The 18,563-nt window shown below is 33.9% G+C and overlaps 3 protein-coding genes and 1 pseudogene across 3 annotated transcripts; 2 read left to right on the top strand and 2 right to left on the bottom strand.

Moving 5' to 3' along the window:
• Nucleotides 1–292: 292 nt before the first annotated feature.
• Nucleotides 293–3,080, top strand: LOC120198449 (monosaccharide-sensing protein 2-like). The gene is made up of 4 exons (XM_039199797.1): nt 293–339; nt 1,534–2,185; nt 2,307–2,494; nt 2,582–3,080. Exons 1-4 carry the CDS (start codon nt 293–295, stop codon nt 3,012–3,014), a joined length of 1,320 nt encoding a protein of 439 aa, XP_039055728.1. The 3' UTR covers nt 3,015–3,080.
• A 2,957-nt stretch (nt 3,081–6,037) lies between these two features.
• LOC120198029 (RING-H2 finger protein ATL80-like) lies at nt 6,038–6,876 on the bottom strand. Its single transcript, XM_039199423.1, has one exon. It carries the CDS (start codon nt 6,784–6,786, stop codon nt 6,211–6,213), a length of 576 nt encoding a protein of 191 aa, XP_039055354.1. The 5' UTR covers nt 6,787–6,876; the 3' UTR covers nt 6,038–6,210.
• A 4,220-nt stretch (nt 6,877–11,096) lies between these two features.
• Nucleotides 11,097–14,538, top strand: LOC120198027 (dolichyl-diphosphooligosaccharide--protein glycosyltransferase subunit 1A-like). The gene is made up of 10 exons (XM_039199420.1): nt 11,097–11,255; nt 11,424–11,468; nt 11,577–12,211; nt 12,309–12,456; nt 12,536–12,712; nt 13,004–13,072; nt 13,402–13,491; nt 13,652–13,810; nt 13,903–14,127; nt 14,329–14,538. The coding sequence occupies exons 1-10, from the start codon at nt 11,157–11,159 to the stop codon at nt 14,518–14,520; spliced, it is 1,839 nt and encodes a 612-aa protein (XP_039055351.1). The 5' UTR covers nt 11,097–11,156; the 3' UTR covers nt 14,521–14,538.
• A 224-nt stretch (nt 14,539–14,762) lies between these two features.
• Nucleotides 14,763–18,137, bottom strand: LOC120198448 (annotated as a pseudogene).
• Nucleotides 18,138–18,563: the final 426 nt, after the last annotated feature.

Here is an 18,563-nt window from a genome sequence, read left to right as displayed (position 1 = left end):
AAATAAACAAACTTCCCGCCAAATGGTTCACGAACGGTTCAGTGAACGTTTGGTTCGTTTACAACCCTAGATATAATCAAACTATTTGAGCTTTCGATTAAGCTTGTTTACCGATTTTTGTATTAAAATTCAAATTCGAGTATGGTTAAACTTGTATATATTCAATAAAATATAATATAATAGAAATATAAATTAATAAAAAATATATATATATACTAAAATTGAAAAGTATGATTCAACTTGCAAATTAAGGTGGTGTTTGTTTTTACTGTGTAAGGTTAGTAAAGCTCTTATGTATGCGCTGCGCAGACCACACGCAGACATTGAGCTTCGCAGACTGTTTGTTTTTTAGAAGACAAAAGTTCTTCTAACGTTTGTGCGTGGTCTGCGCGACACAAATGTGATCTTATGTCTGCAGACATCTTCTAACCTCTTCAAAGAGGTTTTATATTTAATTTTATATTATATTTGATTTTAATATTAATATTAATTTTCTAAATAAATTAAATATTATTTTTTAATATTATATTATAGATATTTAATTTTATATCATATAAATTATTTTATATTTATTTTAATTATTTTGATTTAAGTTTAAATATAATATTTTTTGGATTTGTTGTTTTTAAATTATATTTAAACTTTTTATACAAAATGTAATTATTTAAACCACATTGCTTAATAAAAAATGATTTCATTGTTTGATAGTTAAGATTTTAAAATATAAAAACTTATAAATTATGTTTTTAAAATATAATCACACTTAAATAAAAAATAATCATAAAATGATTTGATAAATTAAAAAATATTTTCTAAAAATATCATATAATTATAGAAATAAATTATGAATATATATTTAAAAAAATTAAAAGTATTACATAATTGCATATTTAAAAAAATTATATAATTTAATGATCATTTATAAATTTTATTCTATAAAACTTATAAAACTAATAATACATGTGATTATGTGAGACTTATAATAGAATTAATAAGGTGGTGTTTGTTTTTCTAAAAAAATTATTATTGTAGTTGTATGAATTATTTAAATTTCAGTATTGTAAAACTAAAATTATTTAAATCTCAGTATTGCAAAACTCTTTTAAGTTTAAAAAATCAGTTTATTTTAGTAGTTTACAGACGTTAAAAAACAAACAATCTTCTTCTTGCAGACTGCAGACTTTTGATCATCCTCTTCTGCTGCAGATGCTTGCAGATGTGGTCCGTAGACTGCAGACCTTTTACCTCTGCAAAAACAAACATCACCTAAGTATTATGGTGTTCGGAAATGGACATATGATTTTATATTAAGAATTAACTTATAAAATTTTAAGGGTCAAAATATATTATCAATAAAAGATATAAATAAAAAATCTAAAATATATAAAAATTAAAAAAAAAAATAGGAGACTCGAGACAATCCATCTCTGATGGTACTTAAATTAGACTAAACTAATCACTTAATTTGTTTGAGCTCAAGCTAGTTAGTTAAATATTAAATTATTTTTTTGAATCAAACTAAAATAATCTGAGATTATTTGGTAGCGTGCACGAAAAGCTTCCCGTGATGGGAAGCAACTGTAGTACACATTTTCTGAATTTTGGAAGCATGTTTAGTACAGCAGAGCCTCATATTAGAAATGACCGTTGGGATGAGGAGAGCTCGCAGTGGGAAGGTGAGGATTATGCTGCAGGGAGTGACTCTGATGGCAATCTGCGTAGCCCTTTAATCTCACGTCGAACAGCTAGCTCTGGCAGTACTCCAAGCATGAGACGTCACAGCACTCTTGTGCAAGATGTTGTAGAATCGGTTGGTAGCACAGGAATTGGAGGTGGTTGGCAGTTGGCATGGAAATGGTCCGAGACAGAAGATGGGGATGGGAAGAAGGAAGGAGGGTTTAAAAGGATTTATTTGCACGAGCAGGGAATCTTGCTATCTCGACGTGAGTCCCGTGCATCAGTTTCAGTTAATGATACGCCTGCAGAAGGTGAGTTTATCCAGGCTTCAGCCATAGTGAGCCAATCTGCCCTTTATTCCGAAGAACTCAAGGATCAGCCTCCTGTTGAACCAGCAATGGTTCATCCAGCTGAAACTGCCTCAAAAGGACCAGTTTGGGCTGCTCTCCTTGACCCAGGAGTGAAACGCGCGCTATTAATCGGGGTTGGGATTCAGATACTTCAGCAGGTAATCAGCTGTTATATTTTTGGAAATCTGTTGGTTCTTATCCTTTTTACAACACTGTCATTTTCACTACGTTAGTTTATAGATTGGAAAGTACTTTTGGAAATCTGAAATTTATGTGTAGCTCTCTGGCATAAATGGAGTTCTCAACTACACTCCTCAAATTCTTGGAGAGGCGGGCGTTGAAGTGCTTCTTTCGAACTTGGGGCCTAGTTCATATTCTGCATCATTTCTTATTAGTGCATTCGCAACCTTGCTGATGCTGCCCTGCATAGGTGTAGCCATGAAACTAATGGATATATCAGGCAGAAGGTAATTTCAGTTTCTCGAACATTCTTTCCCACTCGTAAAATTATACTTAAGAAAATGGAAAGAAAATAATACGTTCACCACTTGCAGGCGGCTGCTACTCACCACGATCCCTGTTGTTCTGGTGTCACTAATCATCCTAGTGTTCAGTGTGATAGTGAAATTGGGCACCGTAGTGAATGCTGCCATCTCAACTGCATGTGTGATGGTCTACCTCTGCTTCTTCGTGATGGGATACGGACCGAATATCCTCTGCTCTGAGATCTTTCCAATGAGGGTCCGCGGCCTTTGTATCGCTATCTGTGTTTTGATTGCCTGGATCGGAGACATCATTGTTAGTTACACCATGCCGATGATGCTCAGTCCTATAGGTCTCGTCGGCATCTTCGGGTTATACGCCGTCGTGTGTGTGGTGTCTTGGGTGTTTGTGTTCTTGAAAGTCCCAGAGACGAAAGGAATGCCGCTCGAAGTCATTACCGAGTTCTTTGCTGTTGGTGCGAGACAGGCTGAAAAGAATGAGTAATATCAGCTGTTAAGGTTTCATCATTTTTGTTGCACTGTAAATGAGAATCTCTTTTGATTCAAACATTCAAATGATAGTGTTTAGTTTCGAATTAAAAGGTGCCTCTAAGACTATCTTACAAATGGTATTATCACACAATAAGGATCTTACTTCATCAAGTTTTCAATTTAAACCTCAAATCATCACTTTCACTAATTTCTTCATTTTCCTTCAATACAATAATTACCAATTATATACATAATATTCTAATCCTATAAAATTCCAGGCTTTTCGTTCAATGACTATGCAAATCCTTCGCTTTTACTTCCTTTTCAATTCAATCCTTAAACTTTCAATTATTACCTTTTGGTTTTCAATTTAATTTCGAATTAAACTACTATTCAATCAAATAAATTTAATCGAATCTAAAATACATCTCAATAATTAATTATAACTGTTAGTAATTAGATGTATGTTTAGTTAGACATTTTGTAATTTAGCTAACTACTGTATAAACACTAACATTTGTAAAATTAAAGGTTGATATATTTATTTATTTTTCACAAATAGATTTTTAATTACTTGTAAACATGTTTAATTATATGTTTAGATTGTTCGTTTAATGTTAACAAACATGCTAAACGAATATGTTAACAAATATGGAATAAGTGAATATAGACACGCATAAATTTTAAATAAACAAACACGAACACAAATATAAAATTCACAATAAATACATACAACAAACTTTAACATAAACAAGGAAATATGAACAAATAGACGTTAATCCAAGCTCAATTATTTACAACCCTACATCTCAGGTGATGGGTTATTCTGCAAACATGAGTGGACCATCCACCATAGTTAGATGGACGGCTTGAAATCAAAGGCATATATTATATAGTATGTATATGGTTTCAGCAATGAACAAATTTGATATTAACGGCACAAAAAGAGTGGAATCGAATATACTATGTTTGTTAGGTCAAGACAAGAAAGTTGTTTTAAGTTAATCACTACTAATTTCTTGATTAGGTAAATATATAAGAAGAAAATCCCAGTTAGTGGGTTATACACTTTTGTTTCAATCAGCTGTGTATAAAATAAAGCCAAGTTTGATCGTTAGTGTTGCATTCAATTCAACGAACCCAATTCCCCCCATTAATTTATGTTAGCAACCGCCCAACTTTCACATGTTGCCAAAATCAGTAAGTTGCGTTTACTCCTAATGTAAACAAAACCCAACTTTCCTTTCGTCTTCCTACATCCTGGAACTGATATTTAATGGTCTAATTTTTAGTTTCCTCCTTTTACTTTACTAAAATTCGAGATATTGGACTGTTTGATTTTATTTTCCCAAAAATTGGTCCTCTTATTTTATGATAATCGAAAAGTTCATCCCATCAATCATCAATGGGGATCTAGAAGTCTTTTTAAGGGTGAACACTTACATATTAATAGCACAAAATTTCTGTATGTCTCAATAAAATCTCAGTGGGCAAAATTCGAATTTCAAAAAATAAAAATTTGATTTTCCTTGACCTAAGTTCATCTGTTTACTAACAGGGAGAACTTCTCGATTTTTTAATAAATAAGGTAACACTATTAAGTTTATTTATTTTAATTTTTCAAAATTTGATCACCGCACTTTACAATAACTAAAATGTAAATCAAATTGAGTAACGTTGTTATGCAATTATATATAACAGATTAGAAGAAAAAAATCAACAACTTAAGTTCATTTGTTTACCAACCGGATAATTTCAATATTTTCACAAAATCCGAACATCGAATTTTGATAAATTGGAGTAAAAGGGGCTAACTTAATAATTTTTGTAAAATAGAAAGATGAAATTCATAATTAGACCTGAAGTAATAGAATAAGCAAAGCTTTCTTCATGTCTTGGCTTGCACTCAATGGAGATGGGAAAGTTGGGTTTGATTAGTTTTCATCCATTTTTAACCAAGTAGAAAGTGGTTTCAAAGGCTGAATATAATAACATATCCAAACTAATTTGTTAGACAAAAGAATGATTTTGGCCACTTTTTTAAACCCTTAGTGAGTGAAGGGAGAGAGAGAAAGTGGTGGAACAAGAATCTTGATGCCATGCTCCAGCACATAGCCCTACAGCCACCAAACAAGGGAGGGAAGAAGGAAAGAAAAGAAGAAAACCCTCCCAAAAGGCACTAAAAAGGCATAAACGGTTTCTGTAGATCCTCTTCTCTTCATCACTTTAGCCCTTCACTTCCTTTCCTGCCAATTTGAAGGGTCCATTTCCTTTTTTGAACCAAATAGAAATACCAGCCCTCGGTCCCAGTTTCCGTGATCGTCCAAAAACACTTTTCGACGGCAAAAGCAACATTAAATAACGGGTAAATAACGGGTATTTACCGTCATAAGCGTGATTGAGAAGTGCTTTTGAAACCAGTCTATTAAGCTAATTGCTATGTGCAAGGTTAAACTAGCCCTAAATGTGTTTAGCATGTTTTCGAAAGCACTTTTTGATAGCAAAAAACTTTATAGCCATCTAAAGCACCTGCAACAAAGATGCTAAACTACCCCTAACAAAATGGAATTAAGAACATGCCTCAAAGATCAATCTGACCTGGAAGGACCATATTTAAAGACAATCATCAACTGCTAAATGGGAATACAATAAAGGAAAATTAAAGTAAAAGATGCAGAACGAAGTCCCAACAGGAACAAAAAGGCAAGCAAAGCAATGCATATCACCTACAAGGGCCAAGGCATACTTTTTAAGTTGAGAAAATATCATGTTCATCAACCAATGTCGAATACAATGATAAGACATTATGTTTCGACAAAAGAACCCAAATTCAAATCTTGGAGACAACATCGTCGACCCAATTACGGTTATGGAAGGTAATGAAAATGCCATGTTCAGCCCAGACAATATCTATGAACTACTAAATTGCAATGTTTTGATCATGGGTAAAATATAAAGCATTCTTGTTACAGGAACCTGATTTCTGACTATATATATATATATATATATATATATGTACATACACCAAATCAAATACTATTAGATATACAATTCAAATAAATCAAAGCCAAAATGCTATTAGTGGGTAATAGTAGTAATAGTTGGCGGAGGTAAATTAGCTAATGAAAAATATGACCTAAACATACTTAAACTTGGAAAAGAAAGGGAAAAAAATCGAGGAATCCTTGAGACACACTGACTAGCTTTGGCTAGGGTAGGAACCTGTGGACATCATCCTCACGCTCTTTCAATCTAGCCTCGGAGTCGGTTCCGGAAGTCGAAGCGCCAGGTCCGGGAAAACCCCCGCACTTGTGGCACCTGGCGACTACGAGAATCTGGCGGCAAGAAGGGCAGGAAGAATGGGAACCCAGCCACGTGTCGATGCAGGCGACGTGGAAACCGTGGCCGCACTGCGGGAGAACCCGGATTTCGTCCCCGGCGACGAACTCTGTCAGGCAAATCGCACAATCGGAGAATTTGGCGGAGAAATCAGCTGAGAAGGTGTCTTTAGGAAGGGACTTGAGGATCTTCTTCTTGAGGCCTTTGTTCGCAGGAGGCGCCGGACGGGAAGAAGCCGGGGGATTGGAAGCAGGACCTCCGCCGGAGAGTCGGCGAAGCCAGGCACAGCGGGCGACGGCAATGAGACCGAGGACGCAAATAAGGGCGCATAGGAGAGCAGCGAGGATGACGACGAAGTCGGAGTCGACGGCGGCCGTTTGTTCGGGAGGCGGCTCGGAAGTGGCCGAGGAGTTGGCGGCGCCGAGGAGCCTGAAAGCACGAGTCATGTGAAGAGCAAGAGAGAGCTTTGGTTAAAGTTTGTAAATTGTAGATGAAAGTGTGCAAAAGACTGCGTTGGCCTTGTGTTGGTTCTAACCTTTTTCCCGTGTATGTAATGATTTTATAGATAATTAATTAATAAATAAATCCCCCACCTCTCCTTTTCTTTCCTGTGATTTAATTAATTATATATCCTTAATACTTTTTTATTTGTTAGTGGATTATTATTTGATATTTATATCTAAATTATAAAATAATTAAATTTAAATATCAATTAAAATCTTATGAAGATTTTTCCTCCCAAATAAATTAGGTATACATTAATTACTCTAGATGCATAAATCAACAATCAAAATCTATATTAACGCATGAACTAAATAATTTTAGTGATCAATTGATGATTGTTATTTTAGGTTTGAACATGATAATGTTTAAATGATATTTGAAAGTTTATTATTAAATGATTTATAATTTTCTGAATAAATATTATTTTATAATTATTAATTAAAAATATTAAAAGTTTATTTTAAATTTTATTCTTTTTATCTCACCAATTAAATTGTATATTTGTATGTAGATCTACGTTATGATTTTATACTCTAATTTGTCATGTTCTTTTGAAACACCTTTCCTATGACTTAAAAACCGCAAAAATTGAATTGGGGGATTTTCCATTTTTTTTTGAATTAATCCATCTAATCATAAAATAACCGAAGCTGAATTTATTCGATAATTTGATTGATTTATATTTTTCTTCACAATTATTTTTGGATGAACAACAAAATTTCAACATTTTTGCTCGAACAATTTCAAGCTCACGTCTCGAAATATTCTAGCAGCTTCCAATCAATCAATAGATTGACCAACTTCAACAACATTTTACTAGGTAAAATACAAGGGTAAATATATGTTTTAGTACCTAAACTTAGAATTAATATTCAATGTGATACTTGAAGTTTTTTTATTCTAATTAAGTACCCCGACTTGCTTTTATGTTCAAATCGGTACTCGAGATTGGCCTTTTGATTCAGTGTGATATTTATGGGATTTTTTGTCCTATTAAATACTTGAAATTTTCTTATTACTTCAAATGGATTTAAACTTTTTTTTGTTCAATTTCATGCTTTTGATTTTTTTATCTAATTAATTATTACTTTTGAAATAAAATATTTATATTTTTGTAAAATTTAGATATCTATTTAAACAAAAGAAATTAGATTTAGATATCTAATTGAATTAAAAAAAATACTCTAAGTACCAAATTCCATACTGAAATGTATGTTTACCCGATAAAAAAGTTAATTGATTTGTCTCCCTTTTTAAAATCAAATTTAACTCAACGACGACTGCGGAAACGTTTTAGATATGGAAACTATTTTAGATAAGTATTTTCCCCGAAAAAGAATATGTATTTAACAATAAAATGACGTGCCGTTCTTTAAAGGAAAATTCTACCCTGAACTCGTATACCGAAATATATTATTAAAATGAAATATCAAAATACACTATTAATTAAAATACAATTAGATAAAATTATAAATGATCATTAAACTACAATAAAGTTGTACGAATCTCAGTGATTTCGATGGTAAAGAAATTGTTGGTATTTATTGAGGTTCCGAGTTTGAGCACTAGCAATGCAAGAGGTACAAGCATTCTCTGTCAAATGGTAGAGAGTTATTTTTTAATAGATATGATCATTAAACTACAATAAAGTTGCACGAACCCTAGTGATTTTGATGGTAAAAGAATTGTTGTTATTTTTTTAGGTTCCGGGTTCGAGCACTAGCAATGCCGGAGGTACGAGCGTTCTATGTCAAATGGTTGAGAGTTATTTGTGAATAGAATTATCTTGTACTTATCACAGAAATTAACAAATTCATAAATTTATAATTTTAAAAATAAATTATGAATTTTTATATTTTTTTAAAAAAAATTTGTAATCATTGTTTAGAAAATTTAAAAAACTATCAAAAATGAAATTTTATTTATAATTGAGGGTAAATGAAATTATTTTATTAATTTATGACGGTTAAAGTTGTTGTATCTATTTTATAAAAAAAAAGTTTAATATTCATTTATAACTTTTGAAAGTTTAATATCTAAAAAGATTATTTTAACATAATTTAGTGACTATTTAAAATTTTATCATATATAATTAGTGGATTAATCATGAAACCGTCCTTGAATCTTTTAATATTTATTTGATAAAGACAATTTATTTAGTGGTATTTTTTAGTATTTTGCATTAATGGTATATGACGTGCACAATAGACTCATCATTATTTAAAATAGTAATAGTATAAGGATTGCTTTATATATTTAATAAGATATATATTAAATTTTCCACAAATAAGTAAATTTGTAACAATGTTGGTGTAGCTACTAGCTTGCATTATAATAAAAATAGAATTAAGAAAATTAAATTAGGATATTAAAATTTAAAAATATTATCAATTAACGAGAGTTTCACAGACGACAAGTTTAGCGGAAAATCGTTACATACTTTTTTATATACCATTGATGTAGTTAGAACGGTAAAAGCGGGTAAACATCAAAGGCATGAAATGGCATAATAATAAATCAACCCTCCTCCATGTTTATATTTTGTTAATTTGATATTTAACTTGTAAAGTTAAATGTGACCTCTAAAATTTTAACTAAGTTAATGTAATTTTAATGAAAATTATAATCATATTATCTATCTACATATGAATAATTTGGGTGATTAAAAGGTAGTATATGTTTATAATTTTTTTAACTTATTGACTATTGATAACGTGCCCTTAGTGACAGATGTAAGAGAATGAAAATCTGAATTTTTTTATGTTAGTTGTTTATTCTGTTGATGGTGTTAAACCTGAAATTTTAATTGTATTATGAATGCAATATTATTTTATTTATATTATATTTATGTTATCTTATATTATTTTATAATAAGTTACTATAATATTTTAAAATTTATATTTTTATATTTTCAAAACGATATACTGACATAATATTAATAATAAAATATATATGAATTGTCACATTATTTCATAAAAATTGATAAAATATATATTAAATATTAAATGTATCATTATATTACAAGAAAGTACTTTAAAGGGAAATTGTTTAGTGAAGGAGCCAAATGTAGTGCCTAATATTTTGGATTTCTTTTATTTGGTCCTTTTAATTTTAAAATTAAGTAAATTAAGTATTGGTTATTTAGTTTTCTGGTTAAATTACTTTGAAGTCCTTCTAATTTTAAAAGTAGATGAATCAAATCATAATTTATCATTTTTAATTTAAATATTTTTCAACTCCTATCAAATTTTAAAACGAAGCAAATTATTATGACGCCTAATTTTAAGTTTTAAATTAATCATTTAATAATTAGACTCTAACTCTTATTTATATTTATCTTCTATGTTTTCTTATTATAAAATGGGAAATGGGTTGATTGAAGAATTTTCATCCACCCTTTTTTAATATACAAATGGGTGCCACTATCAATGGTGCATTTTAAAACCAGATTAAGTTTATTCATATGCGTTAATTAGTTTATTTTAAAAAAATAGAAGGTGGTTTGGAGGAATATTTGTTGTCAACAAAATGAAATAAAATAATGATTGAAGGTTGATGCTCTTTTGGTCAGTTAATTGAAGGAATTTATAGATAGGTATATTTTATATATCTATATAATATAGGTCCAACTTTATTGACCAAAACGCACCGCTCACCACCAACATTGGGGGAAAACAGTGGACCGCCAATATTTTAATTCAGGTATAGAGAAAATGGTGTTTACTCATCATAGTTATCCCAATGTTGTTATAATAATCGCATTGCGAATGCGGATTGTTAATTTCATCCAATCCATTAAGTTTGACCTAATATTTTATAGTTAAAATATTAACCTAAAATATTTATAAATTATACCAGTAATTAATTGATTTAGTGTGACGAAACATTAAAATTTTTAAGTTAACCGTTTAGTCATGATATTGTGAATGTAAAAAAAATAGATTCAAAGGGTCAGCTAATAATAGGCATTTATAATACCTTATTTGGTTTAGAGATGCATGTTAAAACTTTAAGGACTATTTTGGAATATATTGTTAAGTTCAGGGACCAAAAGTTGACTTATCCCATAATATAATGATTATTTTTAACAGAGAGAAGGCTAATGGTCCAAGGCCTAATAATTCCAAAAGCTTGATATGGATTGAACTGGACTTGGATGAATTCGCAGTGGGCTAATATACCGAAATCCATTTTCTAACTACTTCAATTTCATTTCTGAAACTTTCAAACTCAAAGATGAAAGAGACTCAATACGAAAACGAACGAGCATAAATATCGAAAGTGATTCTGGTGTGCCAGAGATTGGTCGACAATGGCGATTTCTAGATATTTTTCACTTGTTGTGTTTTCGATCGCAATGGCGGCATCTACGGCATTCTCCGATCCGATCCTCACCAAAGTCGATCGACGCGTGAGTTTCCAACTTCTCAATTCAATTTTCATTTCCCCTGTTCATTTTCTATTATCTAGCTTTCTAGGATTCATGATGATTATTTGAATTCGTTTCTCTGAAATGCTGCGGTAGCTCTGTCTCTCGGATCGTTTCTAACTGTAATTCTTTGTGCTAACGGTGTTGCAGATTTATTTAACGTCACAAATTGTTCGGATTTTATCAACTTTAAAGGTTCTTCCTTAATACTTTAGCATCTCTTTTGAATCTTGATACATTATTCAAATCACTATTGTTTTAAATATTTTGCTTCTTTTACGTGTGCTGTTATATTGTCTCTAGGTGGAGAATCCAGGCCCTCTGATCATGTCTCAGGTTTTGTTGGCTTTTCCTGAGCATCAAGTAAGAAATTTGGCGTATTTGATGGCTTCCTCACACGAAACGAAAGGGAAAGCCAAAGGCTCGGTTGTTGCTCTCCCTATTAAGGCCGTCAACCTGAATGATAGGCCTTCTACTGTGACATTCTATTCGGTATCATTGCCTAAGGAATTAGCTGCGGACGATAGCTTCACTCTCGATGTCTTGACCATATTTACGCATGCCTTGCGGCCCGCTCCCGAGCAAATCACTCAGGCCGATGCTCAGCTTGTATTGTACAATGATAGTGTATATTATTTGTCTCCTTATGAAGTAAAGGTCCAGTCTCTAAGCGTTAAACTACCTGATACTAAAATTGAATCCTATACAAAACTGGAGAACATAAAGGTTCATGGTTCAGATATCAAATACGGTCCTTATGAGAATCTCCCCCCATTCTCACACTCGCCTATAGCTTTTCATTTCGAAAGCAATCTACCCTTTGCTGTTGCTGAGGAATTGGTGAGAGAAATAGAAATATCCCACTGGGGTAATGTACAGGTCAACGAGCATTACAAGCTCATCCATGGTGGCGCGAAAAGCAAGGGTGAATTTTCCAGGTTGGCGTTTTCATAAGTTTTCCTGTACAATTTACGGTGAGTGCCAGTCCAGGCTAGAGTTTCGTTTCGTTTCTGACTAACTGCCTTGACGCCACAGGCTTGATTTCCAGGCCAGACCAAACGATCAAGGTGCTTCAGCCTTTAGCCTTCTTGTTGCACATTTGCCAGCAAGGGCTCATTCTGTTTACTACAGGGATCTAATTGGCAATATATCTACATCTCATTTGCGGGGTGACTCCAGAAAGGTTATATCGCAGATTAAGATTTAAATAATATCTATGACCTGGTATTTTATTTTGAATGAAGTGCCATGTGTTACTGCAGACTGAACTAGTGATTGAGCCAAGGTATCCCATGCTTGGTGGCTGGAGAACTGCTTTCACCATTGGATATGGTTTGCCGCTTCAGGACTTTCTGTATGAATCAGAGGGGAATCGATTTCTTAACATAACATTCAGTACTCCAATGATCGAGTTGGTTATTGATACTCTCATTGTGAAGGTAGGTAGTATGTCAGTATCCTGATCTATATATCTTTCTCTAGGCCTCAGAATTGTGGTGCAAAGAAATGATGGGGTGTCCCAATCTTGCCTAAAACTTTTATTTAGAATTGAGCAAGTATTACAACTGTTATTCCACCAGGTACTCAAATTGGCACTTATGCTTCAGTTGTATTATGGTCATTGGAATTAAGATATTTGCATGTGTGATATAGAAATTGCAGTCTGGTGGATAAAAAGGAAGTTGTTTTCCTAGCAGCCTTTCTTTGACCCCGCACTTTGATTTTTACAGGTGGTGTTGCCTGAGGGTTCTAGTGACATATCCGCAGCAACTCCATTTCCCATAAAGCAGTGGCAAGAGGTATGAGAAGGTTTATGTTTTTTGTTTGTATCTGACCATTTATTTTATAACCTACAGCTTGTGTAATTTAGGGGTGAGCAAAACTGACTTGAAAAAATCGATTTTTTTATTGTATTTGATTTAATTCAACTCATAATTTTATAAACTCTAACAATTCAATTCGACTAGAAAATTTTCAAATAAAATTTGAGTTATAAAGTATAACTTGTCAACTCGACTAATTCAAAAAAAATTACTCGACTGAATCTAATGATCACCCCTATTTGCGTTGAACTTAGAATCTGAAGTTTGTCGTCTTTTATATATAACATGCTTATGATTGGATGCAGACCAAAATCTCCCACTTGGATATTGGAGGTAGACCAGTAGTTGTGCTGAAAAAGACTAATGTTGTGCCAGAGCACAATCAATATTTTCAGGTATTCTTCCGTTGTCCATTTTCAATCGAAATGCCTTGCAACAAACTGGACCTAGCACATTAGGTTGATGTCTCCATTTTGGTGCCTCCAGACAAAATATTTTACAGGGTTTTGTATTTTAATGGTTTACTGTTTGTTCTTGTGTTTGTTTATTTTACAGGTCTTTTACAAATTCAACTCTCTATCGATGTTTAGAGAGCCACTAATGTTAATTTCAGGATTTATATTCTTTTTTGCTGCTTGCATTGTTTATATGCGTGCCGACACATCAATCTCCAAATATTCTGCTTCTTATTTGGCTAAACAGCAGTGGGAAGAGGTGAGTAGGATTTCACTACGCCATTTACTTGGTTCAGCCAAATCACCGTGGACAAATACATTGGTTAAGGTCTTTGCTTTCTGCAATTTTAGGTTCGGGTACTGATACACAAGGTTCAGGAGATCATAGGCCGGTGCTTGACAACACACGATAATCTGGAAGCATCGCTTCGTGAACTTTTTAGGACTGGAGACGTTCAAGCTTGTAAAGCTGCTCGGAAATCTGCCGATGGCTCGTTGAAAGAGCTATCAAAAGAAATGAAACCCTTGCTGACATCCTTGCAAGCTTATTCATCGGCTGCTCAAATATTTCCCAAGGTGTGCACCCTTCACCTTGCTTTTCTAGATCAACTTTTCGAGATCAATTCGACATCAGCTTGTCGCATATTTAGATCTGTGATTTGTGGAAACATCTTATTTTTTATGAAGTTTGTTAAGCCCTTGATAAGTGACAACATTTTCGTTGTAACTCGACCCTACATGACCGAAATAATATGATCGCTGTGGATGCCTGTATAGGTGGAGGAGCTGGTGGCTAAGGAGAGAGAGTTGCAAGAGAAGTTGATGCAGAAGCACACTACAGCGGTGGAGGGCTACGAGAAGAAGTCGGGGCCCCGGGATATCAATAGCCGGGTAGCGTTACTGCAACAGAAGATTACTGCATTGAAGCAGGATGTTGATGATCTTCTGCAGATCATTGATGAAATATAAAGCGGGGATAAAATTTTGGTCCAAGTTGCACCACTCAGTTCCACTGTTTTCCTTTCGTTGTTTCTTTGTTGAACCTTGTTTCTTCCTTAATCTGCATGCCTTTTACACACAATGCAAGAATCTGCAGTTACATTACTCTTACACTACAAAGGACACAATAAAATTTAATGCAAAATGCGATTTGGTACAAAAATTAATATGAATATACGATTTTGTCAAAATTTACACAATAATTATTAAGATGTTAAAACAAACATGATAGATGAATCCACATGGTTTAATTTGCTGAAATAATTTAGCTCACTCATGAATAGGGGCAATTGGTACGTAAAGGCTAATGTGCTGATCAATGGTAAATGGCAACGCAGCAGAGTGGGCTTCAATTTTCTTGGGGTGGCATCACTCGCAAAAGCTTGATATTTAGCTCGAATTCTGCTCCTGGCTGCACCCAGAAAAATATGAATGATTTTAGTTTGGTGTTTTTATAAAACAGATGTGGACTTGGGTTTTGTTTCTAAGCAAAAGGAAAGCAGAATTGATAAATGAGGCAGGAATGATTCACTACAATCAGATCTGCCTGTTTATTTTAACTTCTATTAACTACATTTTTTTACAAAACTACCCTATGTTACTGGAGCATAAGATTCCGGTGAGAGTGTTGGATATGAGTACGTATCCTGCACATATATGGTTAGATTTAAGCCTGTCCCCAGAAAAAGCTATAAATAATTAGCAAGCCTCACCAATATAACAAAATTGCATAAAAAATTAGGACATGACCGGGATCTCGTTCATTCCTTTCTGCCCATAGCCAGCCTCCGGAGGAACAATGAAAGTCCTCTGAAATAATTAAGGTAAAACCATGAGATGATGATCAATAGAGAGTGAAACTCCTAAGGCAATAACGAAAGAGAATGCTTTAAGCTAACCTTTCCCCCCAGTTTCATTCCTTCCGTGATCAAATACATAGCTGGTGGAGGCTTTGGTGCCGCTTGTGCTGAAAACATACCATTTGGGTTGTCTACAAAATCTCGTTTCCTTTCTTTCCCAGGAGTAGCCCCTACCTTGAATTCGTACGGCTGAGTCAAAGATAACACCGGTATTAGACCATTATGTTTTGCTTTGTTGAGGAAGCTTTTGATTCCTTTGGGAGAAATCTGTGAAGTATTGTTCGTCAAGCAGCCAACCGAATATCAACAATCAGTATTGTCCTAGTATCGGGGTTTTGTCTCCCATACTCTACTGGAAGCACATTGAATAGAGGCTTGTGCACAAAGTGAGCATTTACACACGGGGCTTGAACCATCGACCTATCTTATATAGGTCACGGGTACCACTTATATGTCAGGGTCCAAGACACCATCCGCAAACGCTCACATTTGTTCATGTGACTTCATCCAAGCCAGGACGGTCCACGACTTTCAGCCTCCAGGTGAGCATGGGAGCCAAAACTCCGACACAGGGACAATGCCGATCGATCGGCTTTCCTGTCTAAATGACAGGACCAAGGATAAACCGAAGGAGGGTGGGACCGCCCTGGAATTTTTAAAGTTTCAGATAAGTTAGTTACATTCTTTATAATTTATATTGATGAATAATTTTGTCCCTAAAATTTTATAATTCACTACGGACATAAAATCTTTCGACAATCCTGACATGACCTCAACATGCTTCAAGAAAATTAGACCCAGACCCAGAAACACACAAGCAAAAGCTATATAACCTGGGCAATGATGCGATTCCCAGCCAGAAGTTTAGACTCTCGACTTGAAACAGCTGTAATACCACGATATATGCAGTCAAAGTGCACCTGAAAAAACATACAAAAAAGCATGAAAAGGGGTAAAAACACGAATCCATGAATATGTAATGAAATCATTACAAATTAAGAGACCTGTATAGTTGACCCTTTTTCAGCAACTGGACCCTTCCCTTCCTCAATATCATAGTATTTCAACCCTTCAGCTGTTGGTTTCAACAAAACAAAAAGCAAAACGGACATTAATTGTTGAAAGAAAAGCAAAAGGATTGGGAAAAGCAGAAACTAACGGGTAGTGATATAGTCTTCAATGGGGATTTTCTTCTTGTTGCGTCTCTCTGGCCGTGGCCTCGGAGAATCGGGGAAGTGAAATGAGAGTGAAAGTGGACACCGAAGAGAGGAATATGGCGTACCTTCTGGAAATGGGTTGTGATAAAACGAGCTGGTTGGTGTTTTGCTTTTGGTTTGGGCTGCATTTTGAACAGATTATTTTGTGGGAGGGAAGGTTCCATCTCTGTACAATTCTTGCCGATGCATCGCTGCTTTTATCTTCGTGTTCATTACGACTTGGAAACGAAACCCGTCCACTCTCTATCCAATCCACTTTCGTCGTCCAATTACCTTTATACCCTTGCCTACGCCAGTATATATCAATGTTTTTAAAACCGGACCGGACCTTAAACAGGTGAAGGTACTAGTTTACTGGTTCAACCAGATTGAACCGATTTAAATAAAATAATATTTTTTTAAAATTTTACATAATATTCAAAACAATATTAATATATACAGCACTACAGAAAAAGATCTAAAGAGCATAGAAGAGCAAAAATAAGAGAACAAAACAATCTCACATGGCTAAGAAACATAGATGAGCATCCCAAAAGTCTAAAGAGTAAAAATAGGAGAACAAAACAATCCCACATGGCTAAGAAACATAGAAGAACATCCCAACTGACTTCTATAAATTATAGAGGTAATTTGGCATTCAAAATCACGAAGTCTAGTGAGCACAGAGCGAACTATTCTTTCGCTTCAATCGAGCTTGAGTTTCAGGCTTCAATCGAGCTTCTGAATTTTTTTTTTGAGTTTGAGCCTTTTCGAGTTCGAGTTTCAATATTATATTTCGAGTTCGAGTTGAGCTTGATAATTTTTAGTTCGCGAGTTTTTGAGTCGAGTTGAGTTTACTTTTAAAGTTTTCGAGTTTGAATTGAGCTTAGCAATACTCGAGTTCGACTCGGCTCGTTTAACAAATAACGTCGTTTGGTTTAATTTTTTTTTAAATAGAACCGACGGTTCACACCAGTTTTTCCAGTTTTCAACCGGTTCACATCGGTTTTACCGGTTCTCAGTCGATTCTATCGGTTTTCAATCGGTTCATTGCAAAACTGGTTTTAGAAGCTGACTGGATTGGACAGGCAACTGGTTCCCGGTTCAATCGGTTGAACCGGCCGGTCCGGTCCGGTTTTGATAATCATGGTATATATGATTTTGTCTAGGGTAAATTACAAATTCCATCACTCAATTTTATTATCTCTCCTATTTTGGATACTAAAGCTTAATTTGTTTTAATTTCTTCATTAAATTTTCGATTTGCTCATATTTTGCTCACTTAAGTGTTAAATCAGAAACGAAAGAGTAACATGACCCTCACAGGTGCTAATAGTGACTGTTTTTTATTGACATGGCATCCAAGTGTCATCCATTTCATTTTCCTTAATTATTTGAGTTCATCTTCTTCCTCTAAATATGAAAGTTTTATAGTTTAATCTTTGTATTACTTGGATGTTGAACACTATTCTTTAGTTTCTTTTTCAATCACTCAAGATATCGATGAACTCACCTCATCGTCTTTTACCATTCTATCAATTTTGATTTTCTCAAAATCACTTTAAAACTTATGAAAATCTCAAACCTCTTTGATCTACAATTTTCATTGTCCGATCTAGGGGTGTAAACGAGCCGAATCGAGCTCGAGTATTGCTGAGCTCGACTCGACTCGAAAACTTTGAAATGAAGCTCGACTCGACTCGAAAACTCGCGAGCTTAAAATTTTCAAACTCGACTCGAACTCGAAATCCCAAACTGAAGCTCGTGAGCAGCTCGAAAAGGCTCGAAATGAAAAACAATTATTAAACTTAACTCGATTGAAGCCTCAAACTCGAACATGAACCTTAAATACAAGAAATCTTAATGTATTTTTTTTTATAAAAAAATCAATACATAAATATTAATATTATTAATAATTTATTTCTAAAAAATAAAATCTTAATATATTATATTTTCG

This window comes from Hibiscus syriacus, unplaced genomic scaffold, assembly GCF_006381635.1.
Source record: "Hibiscus syriacus cultivar Baekdansim isolate YM2019G1 unplaced genomic scaffold, ASM638163v2 tig00117056_pilon, whole genome shotgun sequence".
NCBI classification, from domain to species: Eukaryota; Viridiplantae; Streptophyta; class Magnoliopsida; order Malvales; family Malvaceae; genus Hibiscus; species Hibiscus syriacus.
The sequence above is the reverse complement of the archived record's forward strand: the minus strand, read 5'-3'. Positions and strand labels throughout refer to the sequence as shown.

Coding starts and splice junctions, on each gene's coding strand:
- LOC120198449 (XM_039199797.1), top strand. CDS start 293: ATGTATGCGCTGCGCAGACCACACGCAGACATTGAGCTTCGCAGACT. Junction 340..1,533: donor GACATTGAGCTTCGCAGACT/GTTTGTTTTTTA, acceptor AAATAATCTGAG/ATTATTTGGTAGCGTGCACG. Junction 2,186..2,306: donor GGATTCAGATACTTCAGCAG/GTAATCAGCTGT, acceptor ATTTATGTGTAG/CTCTCTGGCATAAATGGAGT.
- LOC120198029 (XM_039199423.1), bottom strand. CDS start 6,786: ATGACTCGTGCTTTCAGGCTCCTCGGCGCCGCCAACTCCTCGGCCACT.
- LOC120198027 (XM_039199420.1), top strand. CDS start 11,157: ATGGCGATTTCTAGATATTTTTCACTTGTTGTGTTTTCGATCGCAATG. Junction 11,469..11,576: donor GGATTTTATCAACTTTAAAG/GTTCTTCCTTAA, acceptor TATTGTCTCTAG/GTGGAGAATCCAGGCCCTCT. Junction 12,457..12,535: donor TGCGGGGTGACTCCAGAAAG/GTTATATCGCAG, acceptor GTGTTACTGCAG/ACTGAACTAGTGATTGAGCC.